The sequence below is a fragment of the Schistocerca americana genome, chromosome 6 (assembly GCF_021461395.2).
Source record: "Schistocerca americana isolate TAMUIC-IGC-003095 chromosome 6, iqSchAmer2.1, whole genome shotgun sequence".
In the NCBI taxonomy this organism is placed as follows: domain Eukaryota; kingdom Metazoa; phylum Arthropoda; class Insecta; order Orthoptera; family Acrididae; genus Schistocerca; species Schistocerca americana.
The window spans coordinates 89,386,896-89,400,907 of NC_060124.1; the positions used below are offsets into that span (position 1 = coordinate 89,386,896).

The window sequence follows — 14,012 nt, forward strand, 5'->3', positions numbered from 1 at the left end:
ATCTTTCTTTTTGTTATAGTTCAGTTGATTTAGGGAATTTGGGGGTTGTTGTGTTTTCGAGTTGTGCTTTTCATATTGTTGGATGTTTGTGTGCTATTTAGCTCTTGTGCAGTTTGTTGAACTAGTTTTTTTACTTATGTTTGGGTTGCAGGTATCTAGAGCTTTGCTTGAGCTATATAGGTATAGGGAATTTTGTGATACCCCATTTAGGAAATGCATATGTTGTTTTTTTGGCATTGAGGGCTTTGTTTAACTTTATAGGTCAATTGAAATATAAGATTCCTGTGGTTTTTTGCTTATAACACTGTATTGTATGTTGAGATTTTTTTTTTTTTTTTTTTTTTTTTTGATAATATTTATTTTGGGTTGGTGCCATTTTTTGTATTATCGTATATTTAGCTTTTCACCACCCTAAACCCTCTATTACCAGCAGTTTTCCAATTAACTTCATTTTACTGTTGGAGCGAAAAAAATTGTGTTACTTTTTTGTTCGCATATGTATGTAGTGACATTATAATCACTATATTGCATTAGGTGGAAGTGAGTGTTCCAGCTGTACTGGTGATGTCATAGGTCAAAGCAGGCAGGCGGAATCGGACAGTTCCCTAATGCCAGGACATATTCATTACAGAGTCTTCCCAGTAGTTGTAATTTTAAACATTGACAGTAGATGAAGTTATAAACAGTCACGAGAGCAGCTAATGGAAATAATAAAAAAGGAAAACTGGAATTGAGATAAGTCCAAAGATTTTATGTTTTATAGACCTGACAGTTCTTTGTGTTGTCATTATTTGCTGCAGGTCTTTATTCAACTGGGATACTTCACCGCTCACAGCCTACACATTTGCCTTGTATCCAACCTGGTTGCATGCAAAATTCAAAGCCAAAGTCATTAAAGCAGTCACAGTACACCTTCATATCACCCTTACTACTCTTGTTAAAATAGTGTGATGCGCCTGTAGGTTGTGTTTCATATTTTCCTTTCATACATTTGAGCAGTTACTTTCTGTGTATATTAACATAACTATTAGTTGAATGCTCAGTTTAGTTAGTAACCTAACTGGCAAATTATTACAGTTTATCTTGGTTATGTACCAGCTGTTTATTAGTCTAACATACATTTTTGGGGCAGAAAAAATTTCCAAATAAACTGAGCCTTTATATTGTGTGAATATAACTGTATGTGGATCTAAATGATTTTGATTCTCTTTTGTGAATAATTTTCATTTTCTCTTGTTAGTAAATTTTGTTACTTAAAGTATTTAAGCTTAAGCTGAAGCTCCCATTGTCGCTCAGAGCTAATATAACAAGGGGAAGTGATGAATCTGCTGTTAAAGACCTTGTCCTCACCAATGTGCGTAAGTCCAACATAGATAAGTAGTAAATGTCATATGTAACAGGAAACCTGAATGCGGATCACTCGCAGATACGTTCAGTGTCTTTGTGGAAACTTCTTTGGTAAATTTAGAGAACCAGTACTCAAGGTACACTGCACAATTCTGCTGCTTGAATTATTACTTATTTAGGGAACATGAGAGATTTGTGTGTGTACAGTCACAGTCATTTGCCTCCCACTCATAGACCCTGATGGGACACTATAAGTAATGATTAATACCGTATTGCTATTAATTTCCCAGCATCATGCTCTGTACTGTAGCTTGTGTTATGTGTAAAAAGTTACCAAATGTTAGCTATGATCTCAAAGTATTACATTCGGCAATTACTGAAGCTTTTGAACTGCAGATCTGTCCCAACAGTTTCAGTAGAGAGAAAAGATATACTAAAGAAAGAGTGCACTGGGTAGAATGTGGAATTTGGCCTTCAGCAAATGGCAAGAACTAAGATACGTCTGGCACCCTCACCACTTCCCATTATGTCTGGTGGTCTGGAGCCAACTGATCTATCTATGACAAGAGTGGTGAATATCAATTAATAGCTACTGTTGAAACCAAAAGCAGTGTTAATTCACTATCTTTGTGAGTGCTACTGCGAAGAGCTTCTTTGTACCACAAAATTATGTGCTAAATCAATAACAGCACAGTACTGAACAGTTGAAAACTATATGAATGATTACTGTATATGTGAAACGTAGGAAAACAGTCCAGTCGGGTTGGCAACCTAAGTGCTAATTTAAAAAAACTGGACTAATGCGAATGGGTCTTAATGCTCTGAGGGTTTTGTACAACCATAATTATGTATATAGATGATGATGATGATGATGATTATGATTATTATTATTGTTGTGTTTGGCTCAGTGGCTTAGTGCAAGTCATTAAATTGGCTGCAACTTCGGCGACTTGCATATACCTAACTTACCCCAGTTATCCAACAGGGGACGAGGGATCTCCAGTTTAACATGGATTGCAAGTCACGTCATTTCTACCAACTCCTTGCATCGTTGAGGGGTAAAGGCTAGGTTAAAACAACGAAAAATCTGTGGTCCAACAGATTCAATCCTGTGCGCTCTCAGTTTCCATGCATGTGATTTACCACAAGATCCCTAGGCTGGACATGTATGAGGGGGTACCCAAAAGTAATGAACTAATTTTCTGGTGGGCAGAGATTTTCTAGTACTGAATTTTAATGCTAGGATCACATAGAGTAAACATTCCAGTCATTAAGCCGAGTACACTCACTGAAGGAGGTCACAACTAGTTTTGGCAGAGTTTATAGTGACAACTGCTTCGTGAGATAGTTGTTTTTGCAATGGCTGATTTTCATGAACTACATGCCATGGTGAAATTTCACTTTTGCTTGGAAAAAGTGGAACAGAAACTCTTGAAATGTTCAAAATGGTGTACAAGGATGATGCTATGGGGAAATTTCAAGTGTTTGAGTGGTTGTTCCTGTTTCAGAAATGGTGAAATGTCAGTTAATGACAAATCTTGTTTTGGTATCCTTCAATGGCCCAAACACACAAAAATGTTGAAAACATTCATGTACTCATCAACAGAGATAAACATGGGCCATTAAAGAAATTGTGGAGCTGTTGGGAATGACTTGAGGTCATTGAGTTGGGACAGGAGGTTTGGAAACGAAAAGTGTGACTGCGAAATTCGTGCCACGACTGTTAAATGTTGAACAATAAGGAGGAGGAAACATGCTGTGCTTTGAAAGAAGAGTTCTGAAATGATCCAAACTTTTTTCAAAAATTGGTACATGTGGCAAAGCTAGATGCTGTAGCAACAATTGTGAATCACAGCAACAGTCATAGCAACAATTGTGAATCACAGCAACAGTCATAGCAACAATTGTGAATCACAGCAACAGTCAAGCAGTGGAATACTTCTAGTTCACCTCGCCCCAAGGAAGCTCATCAGATGAAGTCAAACATTATAACACTGCCAATTTGCTTTTTCGATGTGAGAGGAGTCATCTATTCAGAATTTGTTCTTCAGGGTAAGACAGTTAACGGGCTTTCTTCTTGGAAATTTTGAAAAGACTGTGCAAAAATGTGCAGTGGAAGTGGCCTCATTTGTGGCAATTGGGTGACTGGTTTTTTTCATCACGGCGATGTTCCTGCTCCCACAGTTGTGTCTGTATGACAATTCATGACCAAAACTGGTATGACCCCTGTTCCTCAACCTCCATCCCTCCTCCCCCCCATACCCACCCCCACTGTCACCAGACATTTCCCCATGTAATCTTTTTTTGTTTCCTAGAATGAAAACGGACATGAAAGGAAAATGTTTTGTTGATGTTGCCGAGGTGAAGGAAAAAAGATGGAGGTGCTGTCAAGCATCAGTAAAGATGAATTTAAACAATGTTTTGAAATATGGAATAAAAGAGTAGAAGAGTGTGTTAGTGCAAGTGGAGAGTACTGTTAAGGGGATTGAAGGTTTGTGCTTAAAAGTGACTAAATAAGCTGAAAAATAAATTTTTTTTCCTTTGGGTATCCCCTTGTACAGTCAAGAAGATTACGTATCTGTACTTATAGAGTCCAGGCAGTCTCCTAACAGCTCCTAGACAGTCACTAGAGTACCGACCAGAGAAAGTCAGAGCATTATACTAGCATTGCAGCTGTAGCTAGCTAAAACGAAGCTTTCTGTCACCTCTAAAAAGGAAGAGATGGGATCTGATTGCCATCATAAAAAAACAACACAACTGCCTCTAATCCATGTGAAAAATATTATCAACATTGGATTTAAATATTGTCCCACTTGCAGCATTTTAATGGACAGGAAAAGGAAACTCACTTCATTTGACCAAATCTTGTATACAACAATGTACTGATTCCTGGAGGGAGGCAATTGTAGTTCCTCTCTTCAATCCAAGGAAGGGCTGTATGTGTCAAAATAGTTAACACAGTATTGTTATTTCAAGCTGTGTGGGTGAGACTTTGCAGGATATAGTGAGCAACTGGTTAAAATAGGCTCTAGAAACTAAGAAACTCTGAAGTCACATCTATTGTGAATTCATAGTTATACACCATTGATAACTTACCTACGGGGGGGGGGGGGGGGGGGGTGGCTGTAGAGAAGTATATCCTTCTCAGACAACTTGAGGCACAGTGTCATTGGTACATCTCCAGTGATGTGGCTTCTAGTGATGACTCTCATCTTCTTGTGATCGTTTCTCTACAAAAATTTCTTTAGACTTTTGGGGGCCATGCCTTACTTACGGGGACATTGTATGCCCTATGCCGCCAAAGTTCAATTGTTGAATTCTGTGCCCATTATCTTGGAAACTTTTTGAAACACCAACTTACAATTTTCTATAATTATTGAATGCGTCTTTCTAGATACACCGAACTAGAATTATTACTAAATTGTATTGTGAGGCATGTTATCTTTTTTTTTCCAAACACTCAAATTTTTTGACAAAATTTTGTAAATAAAAGAACATAAAACCAAAACAACTCCAGATATTTTAATTATTCTAGTTCCATATGTGTTGAATCTCACACTTGGCATGCTGTGAAAATTTCGTGTCTCTACCATCAGTACGATTTTAGAAAATGGGTCATTTATTGCAAAAAATGTAGTTTGGGGTATTGAGGTTTAAAACTTTTTTTATTACAAGTTCTTAGACAGGCTTACATTTGTGCGTCTTTTGTCCACTAGAATTGCCCTGGCCCATAGTCTGTGTCATCTTCAGTGTCACAACAGCCCAGTGCTTGCCTCCTCTTTTTCTTTCTTGGTTGTTTTGTGATTTGGCAGCTAACTCTGCTTCACGTACATGAAGCTCATCCAGTTCCCGCAGTCATTTAGCTGTGTTCTATCCAAATCTTACCCTAATTTCTCCAGAACCTTAAGTCTTCCATAGTTCCCACCATTAAAAGTTATTACAGCATCAGGCACTGCTAACTTTAGAGTCATAAGGCCAAGAAATTCTTTTTCAGGCACACGACACCCTACAACATTATTGAAGGACTCATTAACATTCTGGGTCTTCCCATGTAAACACTTCTTTAGTAGCTCAGGATTTGCCAAATCTCTGTAAATAGGTTTGATTGCCTCCATTACTGTCAAAGGAGGAGAATGTTTGTGTAAATTCATACAGGGTGCCAGAAAATTCAGCTTGCCTATATTTACACCAAGTGTTTGGTGAAGGTGGACACAAAGCATGACATGGCTTTTCATTGGTTGATATTCGATGAAAGAAAGTGCTCCACACAGCTCTTTTCATCTTCTCTAAATTGTCACAGTTATCTCTAATGGCCTTCCCAAAATTTTCCTGTAATTCATCAATTACTTTTCTGATACTAGTTTTCATTGAAAGTAGTGTGATTATCGGCTATTTTTGGAGTAAGCTAACTTCTATTTCTTTTTATACGTAAATAAACTAAGGACTGATTTGTTTATTTGTAATGCCAACTTCTGAGACGTAGCAGTAGGCACAAAACAAAGCAATTCACAGCCTTCTAGACTGCGTAGTTCCCAAGATGTGACTTCTCAACTGTGGCAGTATAAGCGTAGCTGTGAAATTTGACGGTCACATGTCAATATTCAAAATATCATTTGAAGGTCTCTCAATTGTCTGTTTTTAATGTATACCAAAATGTTCAGGAAGTCCAAAGTACATTCTGGAGTAGAAAACAGAAAATGTCAAATTTCAACGAATTTCACATACAATGCACCCTTAACTGTTTTGGTCAGAACAGTAGCATCTACCAATAACTTATTTTAAATGTAGCCATGTTTGCTATAGTTATTAATAGTATATTGTACACAGTGTAAAGCCCTATTCAGTGATTCTTTATGTGGATGTTTTTGTTACCTTGTAGTTTTCCTAATAGCCATGATTTCCAATTGCAGGTCTGATGACCTTGCCGTTTAGTCCCATAACCCCCCTCCCCCTCAATCAATCAATCAATCAATCACCTTCAGTTGTCAGATAATAGGTTGGAGGCATGTGCTAAATGATGAGGCACATGGGCACCCTTTGGTGACCCACGGGCCTGATTCAAATTCTTACTTAAACTTGCGGGCTGGCTTGTCACGTGACGCGACAGCAACACTCCTAGCACATGAATTAAAACTGTAGTTCCCATGATGTTAATGTGTATAACACAACACACTGGTATGAATGGCACCCCTTTCCCGATGTGCCATGTCAATAAATTGTACCTCAGAACAAGTGTTTTTGAGAGTAAATTCATTATCTGTTCATTCCATTTTCAGATGTTTGCATTTATTTATATTTAGTCAACATTGTTTCTTTACTTACAGTGTTTTACAGTAGCTGCCATAAAATCTTCCATTACAAAATTATGCAATGTTGTTCGTAAGAAACAACATTCATGGCATATAAATAAATATCATGGAAAAATAAATGTCAATAATAAAAGCAGCTGGTTGCACCTAATTATTTATAAATTACCTTCAGTTTCAACAGTTGCAGTGATCTAATATGTTCACAGTCGACAAGAAGTATTTACTGATGTTAGTGTGAGAAAGAACAGGAAAGCAAAATATGGCAATGAAACAAGCAATCCTAGTTGAAAAGTGATTAGGAATAAATTCATGATATATGGCCACAAGCAGGTCATTACAGAGTTTTAAACGTAAATGTACTAATATCACCAAACTTTATTAGCAGGCACTTTTTTAAATATTTGTCCAAAAATACTTTCAATGACTGGTTGCATAGGCATGGATTGTTACTGTAACACAAAAGGAACATCACTTTTTTATTTATTTTAAAGCGTTTAATAGTATAAATCACTTGGCATATATCAGCAGTATTATGCAGAAACCAAACTGGAATAATGCGAACAATAGAATGGTGAACATCTGAAAATGTGTCACAGGCAGAGTACGAATTTCTACCGCAGGCCAAATTGAAACCAGTGGAGGCTGGGTCTGGGCTGCGTGCTGCCGGTTGTCCACTCGTGTTTTAAGTTATCTTCGGGAAGAACAGTATATGTTCACATTCATGATTATGGATGAAGGGCACTCAAAATATAAGCATAACTTTCCACCAAGAAATTTCATGTTTTCTCGCATCTAAAATATCTCAAATCCATAAGTCACCCATCATCTTACACACCTGAGCCACAAACCATGAGAACCAGACTGAACACACATTCTGAAATTCTATAAGGCTTTTCTGTGATGCTGGCTGGATTACAGTTGCACAAGATATGCTTAATTTCAACGTCCATATCTGAAAGTTACAGCCTTTTCATTCAAGAGAATGAGCATGTAACAAAAGCAAAAGCTTGTGGGGTGTTGAGGCTGGTGAGACACCACTTGCCATCATATTGCATCTCTTCTTTCTGCAACAAACATACAGCACTTTGTCACTTTCATACTTAACAGCTTTCCAAAATGGTGTACACTCTACAGTGAAGTGGCTCTTAAGACGACAAAACCATTCTAGTTTCATGTTAACCATAGATGTGGAGGTAAAATGCTATCCTTAACAGATGAGGAGCATCATTTCAAATCTTTTATGTTCAGGAAACAAAATTTTACTGTTGTGAAATATGAAGGTATTGTGATTGAGGCTTACTTCTAAAAACATGAAAAAGTGGAATCTATTTGCAGTTGGGTTCTTCAGGTTCAAGGAAAATGATTTGGATTTAATATCCATTGATCCAGTAATCTGTAAAATATATAAACAAAAATCATAATAAAGTAAATACATAGCTAACCAATTATTTTTGTTATTACTATAGAAGAGCATTGTCTTTTAATGCAAAATTAAATTTTTCACAATATACATTCTAATGTATATTTGTCAATTGACTTTAATAGGATTTGTATCAAACCAACATGTTGTTATTGAAAACCATGTTATTATGCAATAAAAATATTCACATTAATCATTCTGATATATAATTAACATCCTGTTTCTGCTATAATTCTTTAATGATATACAGTGTTATGTAAATACTTGTTTGTGTTATTATTGAAATAGTCAATCCAAAATCTAAATCTTATGGTTAAATGTTTCGATTTATAGTATGTTCATAATGACCATCCTATTGGTTTCTCTTCAAATTTGGTTCAGTTCTCCTTCTTCCAAGCAACCACAAACTGACATACAGTACTTACTTTTTCCTCATTGCCATTTACCATAGCAATTTAATATTAAATGTTAGCATTGAAATATAAATCTCCTATGCTGCTCCAGTTATCCCGAAAACATTATTCACATCAGCCTTCTTTGCTTCACATCGAACGAGGTGGCACAGGACTTAGCATACTGGACTCGCATTTGGGAGGACAGTTCAAACTGCGCCCGGCCATCCTGATGTAGGTTTTCCATGATTTCCTTAAATTGCTTCAGGAAAATACCAGGATGATTCCTTTGAAAAGGCACGACTGATTTTCTTCCCTATCCTTACCTAATCTGAGCTTGTCCTCTGTCTCTTATGACCTCGCTGTCAACGGGACATTAAACACTAATCTTCCTGCTCGTTTCACTCACTCTACTGATGGACAAATTTTCTTTTACCGCTTTTGGCCACCTCTTGAATTATCACTTGCAGAAATTTTTTCCTTCATAATTGAAAAAGCTCTTCCTTTACAGACAGCAGCTGTTGTTGAAGATTTAGATTTAGCATTGCAGAGAAAAGTAAGCTTGTTGTCAGCATAATCAGCTGAGCAAAGTAACAGCTTCATGTAGTGTTAATGTTGGCCACAATACAGTTTGAAACACACTCTATAGAGGATTGATATGATTTGAAACAACAGCTAGTTTTCAGCAGCTATTTACAGTGTTAGTGAATAAGATTTGTTACAGTTTCAAAACATGAAAATTGCTTCAGAAACTATATGAAAGTGTATTAACCTCAATTTTGTCATTTGATGGATATAATATGATTTGAAACAATGCTCATCAGATTGAGAAGTTGTTTACAACCTCTGGTTTCTAAGAGTATTTCAGAACATGATTTTAAGTCTGTGTTCAAAGAAATTTTAAATGGTTACTTTTGTAACCCTCACTATGGGGCCGAATTAGCACTCTGTAACAACAGACTGAATTGCACATTAATTCACAAAAACCAAACATTAATAGTTCCTGATTCAATTTATGTTAAGTCCAAGCATACTACTTTGTTGTGCAAATGTATGGCAATTATAATATTAAGTACAGTTCCAAGTAAGTCTTACAGTGGTGGAAACAACATGCTCATCAAATAGAAGCACTATACAGAAATGTTATACCAGCTCTTGGATTGCATGTTACAGTCCCATCACTAGTTACCCAGCAGCTAGCAAAGAAAAATTGAGGGCAAGCTATCAACAAGCAGTCTTATGTTGTCCCACTATAGAATTTCATGCAGCAGCCTGCAATGTCATTGCATACCCTGTTGGAGGTGCCCTCGACTTGTGGGCAATGTTATGCATATCAGCATATGTATATCTTCCATTTGCAAGTCCAGCAGCAGCAGGAGTACTAAAGTAACTACAACCATGTTATAGTATACTCTGATGGGTCTAAATAGGGCACAATCTCTAGGTACAGATACAGCCTTGATTGAAAAGCTTGATTTCCTGAGTTTGCATTTTGTAATGCTCTGAATATGTTTCTTTCCATGTATTAATTGGTATTTTTATAGTACTACACTTCCTATTTTTGGAACTGCCATTATATTCCATTAGTTGTTCCACAACGCGTGATAGTATTAATTGCATTTAAAGTATGCGTAGTGCTGTATTACCTAACCTCATAAGGACAAAAAAATGAACAGTCTGCCATACACCCCTAAACTGAAACAAAATGATAGTAATAATAATAAAATTTCTTGTGTCTTAATTTTAAAAATAGTAAGCAGTAAAAAATAACTGATTTGGTATTGGCCAATTTTTTTATATTTCTGTGTCATCAACTATGTTTCAGGATTTTCCAATGGCAGTGGTAGGTACTGCCGGCCGAGGACTCATAGTGTATCAATTAGAAGGGAAACCCCAGGAGTACAAACGTATTGAATCACCCCTCAAGTATCAACATCGATGTGTTGCAATTTTCCGTGACAAAAAGAAGTCACCTACAGGTGAATAAAATTAAGATAACATTTGACTCGAACTAATGGAGATGAAATCATCCCTTCCATGTAGTTCAAGAAGTTTTGTTTATTACTTTGTGATGATAGAACACAGAAGAGGTTAAAAACTTTGCTAACCATAGTGTACATAGAGGAATCTTAAAGCAAACTTAACAGCTAGTCAGGCTTTAGGATATTATAATGTTTCTTCCCCTTGGACTACTTCTCACAATCTGGTTTAATCAGATTGGGGGAAATGCAGCTAATTCGTGGTTCAGTATATAATTGTGTTATCAGTTTTGATCTATTTTTATTGCTGATATACCCTCTTTTTGTATACTAGTATTAATATATTTCCTCATAAAAGCTACAAATTGCTTAATATCTGAAGCATCATGGAGTTTGTCCAATCAGTTTCGTTGGTGAGCACAGCAGGCGCTACAGAGTCCACTTAATGCTATGTGGCAAACGAACTTCATTCAGTCATGATGCTCATTTTCCTCATGTGAAAATAAAAGACAGTTTTAAAAAAAGGAACTAACAGAATTAAATTCTTTTAGAATACAATTAAAACCTTAAATAATAGTATATTAGTGGACCGCAACACCCGTGATTGCATTAGTAGTAAGAGTACAAACGTAAACATGGGCAATTTTGTGACATTACATAGCCTCCTTACTAACTGCCCAATCAAAGGTAAGAAAGTCTGTTTCTGATAGTAACTATAGTATTCAACAGTGTAAACAGAAAAGGAAATTCAAAGTTCTGTATGTATATAGGGTGTTACAAAAAGGTATGGCCAAACTTTCAGGAAACATTCCTCACACACAAAGAAAGAAAATATGTTATGTGGACATGTGTCCGGAAACGCTTACTTTCGATGTTAGAGCTCATTTTATTACTTCTCTTCAAATCACATTAATCATGGAATGGAAACATACACAGCAACAGAACGTACCAGCGTGACTTCAAACACTTTGTTACAGGAAATGTTCAAAATGTCCTCTGTTAGCGAGAATACATGCATCCACCCTCCGTCGCATGGAATCCCTGATGCGCTGATGCAGCCCTGGAGAATGGCGTATTGTATCACAGCCGTCCACAATACGAGCACGAAGAGTCTCTACATTTGGTACCGGGGTTGCGTAGACAAGAGCTTTCAAATGCCCCCCATAAATGAAAGTCAAGAGAGTTGAGGTCAGGAGAGCGTGGAGGGCATGGAATTGGTCCGCCTCTACTGATCCATTGGTCACCGAATCTGTTGTTGAGAAGCGTACGAACACTTCAACTGAAATGTGCGGGAGCTCCATCGTGCATGAACCACATGTTGTGTCGTACTTGTAAAGGCACATGTTCTAGCAGCACAGGTAGAGTATCCCGTATGAAATCATGAAAACGTGCTCCATTGAGCGTAGGTGGAAGAACATGGGGCCCAATCAAGACATCACCTACAATGCCTGCCCAAACGTTCACAGAAAATCTGTGTTGGTGACGTGATTGCACAATTGCGTGCGGATTCTCGTCAGCCCACACATGTTGATTGTGAAAATTTACAATTTGATCACGTTGGAATGAAGCCTCATCCGTAAAGAGAGAATTTGCACTGAAATGAGGATTGACACATTGTTGGATGAACCATTCGCAGAAGTGTACCCGTGGAGGCCAATCAGCTGCTGATAATGCCTGCACACGCTGTACATGGTACGGAAACAACTGGTTGTCCCGTAGCACTCTCCATACAGTGACATGGTCAACGCTACCTTGTACAGCATCATCTTCTCTGACGCAGACATTAGGGTTATCGTCAACTGCACGAAGAATTGCCTCGTTCATTGCAGGCGTCCTCGTCGTTCTAGGTCTTCCCCAGTCGCGAGTCATAGGCTGGAATGTTCTGTGCTCCCTAAGATGCCGATCAAATGCTTCGAACGTCTTCCTGTCGGGGCACCTTCGTTCTGGAAATCTGTCTCAATACAAACGTACCGTGCCACGGCTATTGCCCCGTGCTAATCCATACATCAAATGGGCATCTGCCAACTCCGCATTTGTAAACATTGCACTGACTGCAAAACCACGTTCGTGATGAACACTAACCTGTTGATGCTACGTACTGATGTGATGCTAGTACTGTAGAGCAGTGAGTTGCATGTCAACACAAGCACCGAAGTCAACATTACCTTCCTTCAATTGGGCCAACTGGTGGTGAATCGAGGAAGTACAATACATACTGACGAAACTAAAATGAGCACTAACATGGAAATTAAGCGTTTCCGGACACATGTCCACATAACATCTTTTCTTTATTTGTGTGTGAGGAATGTTTCCTGAAAGTTTGGCCGTACCTTTTTGTAACACCCTCTATAGTTGTTTTTACATACACAAACAATTCCCCCTCATATTTTATGAACTTCTGGCTTGTAAGTGACACTGTGCACAATGAGTTACGTTCTCCAGCCAATATAACTAAATAGGAGATTATGGTGTTGTGCAGTGGTTGTCACTCTTTCATTTATTTTTTTTATTTTCTCTGATCACATTATACTTCACATGAGAAAGCATTTACTATTTTTGACAACACAGGTTTCACATAAATATCTGTTTGTAATTAACAAAACATCGAGAAACTGTGAGTTATGACACAATTTCAGTTTGAATACTCTTTTCACAAACAAGATTGATCTTTTAGCTTTATATACGTATATAGGTTTGTCTCCCTCAGATGTAGTAAGTACAACAAGAATAGTCCTTTAGCAACTGTTTCATCAAATTAATCTTTGTTAACAACTGTAATTAACTTCCAGCTGATTCATTATAAAAAAGTTATATTGAACAGAACTGTCACCCTGAATTGTTTATGCTATGTCTCTTTCCCATGGACGGTATTTAATATCACATATCTATAAAGTTGCCTGATTAGGAAGTAAATCATCAAAATATATTCAACTTTCTTTTATAATGCAGGTATATAATCAAGTTTAATCCATTGTGATGATGACTTTGTTTACAGAAGTCTGATATGCTTAACACCATAGTACTTGAAAAAAGGGCTAAAATCAGGATTTAAATAATTAATGGAAAGTCTCATATAAAGATGTGAAACAAATACTAACAAAGAGATAGAGGGGCTGGTCAGTACTTACCTCAGCTCAGTACAGCCGATAGATACACAAAACAGAACAGAAAATTTACATTCCAAGCTTTCGGACCTTTGTTCATTCATCAGGGAGGAGAGAGGGGAACGAAAGGGAAGAAGGGAAAGTGGATTCAGTTACTCACAACCCAGGTTATGAAGCAACAGGGAAAGGAAAACAGGGAGGATACCAAGGATGGAGGCATGTTTGTCAGAGGGAAGCCAAAGATATTCTACTGTAAGTACTGTGCCAGCTTCAAACCAAAGAGGATGCATACAGAAGTAAAGGGGTATATAATATAAACACAACTATGTAGGATGAAAAGAAAGCGTGAATGGCTAGAGAGGAAAGGGAAAGAGGAGAAGACTGAAGAGTAAATGGGAGTGAGGTTGTTTAACGTAGGTTCAGTCAAGGGGGATGGTGGGATGAAAGGATGGAGTGCAAGT

The 14,012-nt window shown here is 37.4% G+C and overlaps 1 protein-coding gene across 1 annotated transcript in view; it reads left to right on the forward strand.

Annotated features, from left to right (window-relative positions):
• LOC124619273 (protein Rae1) overlaps positions 1 to 14,012 on the forward strand; it is a 47,059-nt gene that overhangs the window by 1,917 nt on the left and 31,130 nt on the right. Inside the window, exon 5 of the mRNA XM_047145543.1 lies at positions 10,294 to 10,447. Coding sequence (XP_047001499.1) covers positions 10,294 to 10,447 — 154 coding nt within the window. The remainder of the gene's footprint in view (positions 1 to 10,293; positions 10,448 to 14,012) is intronic.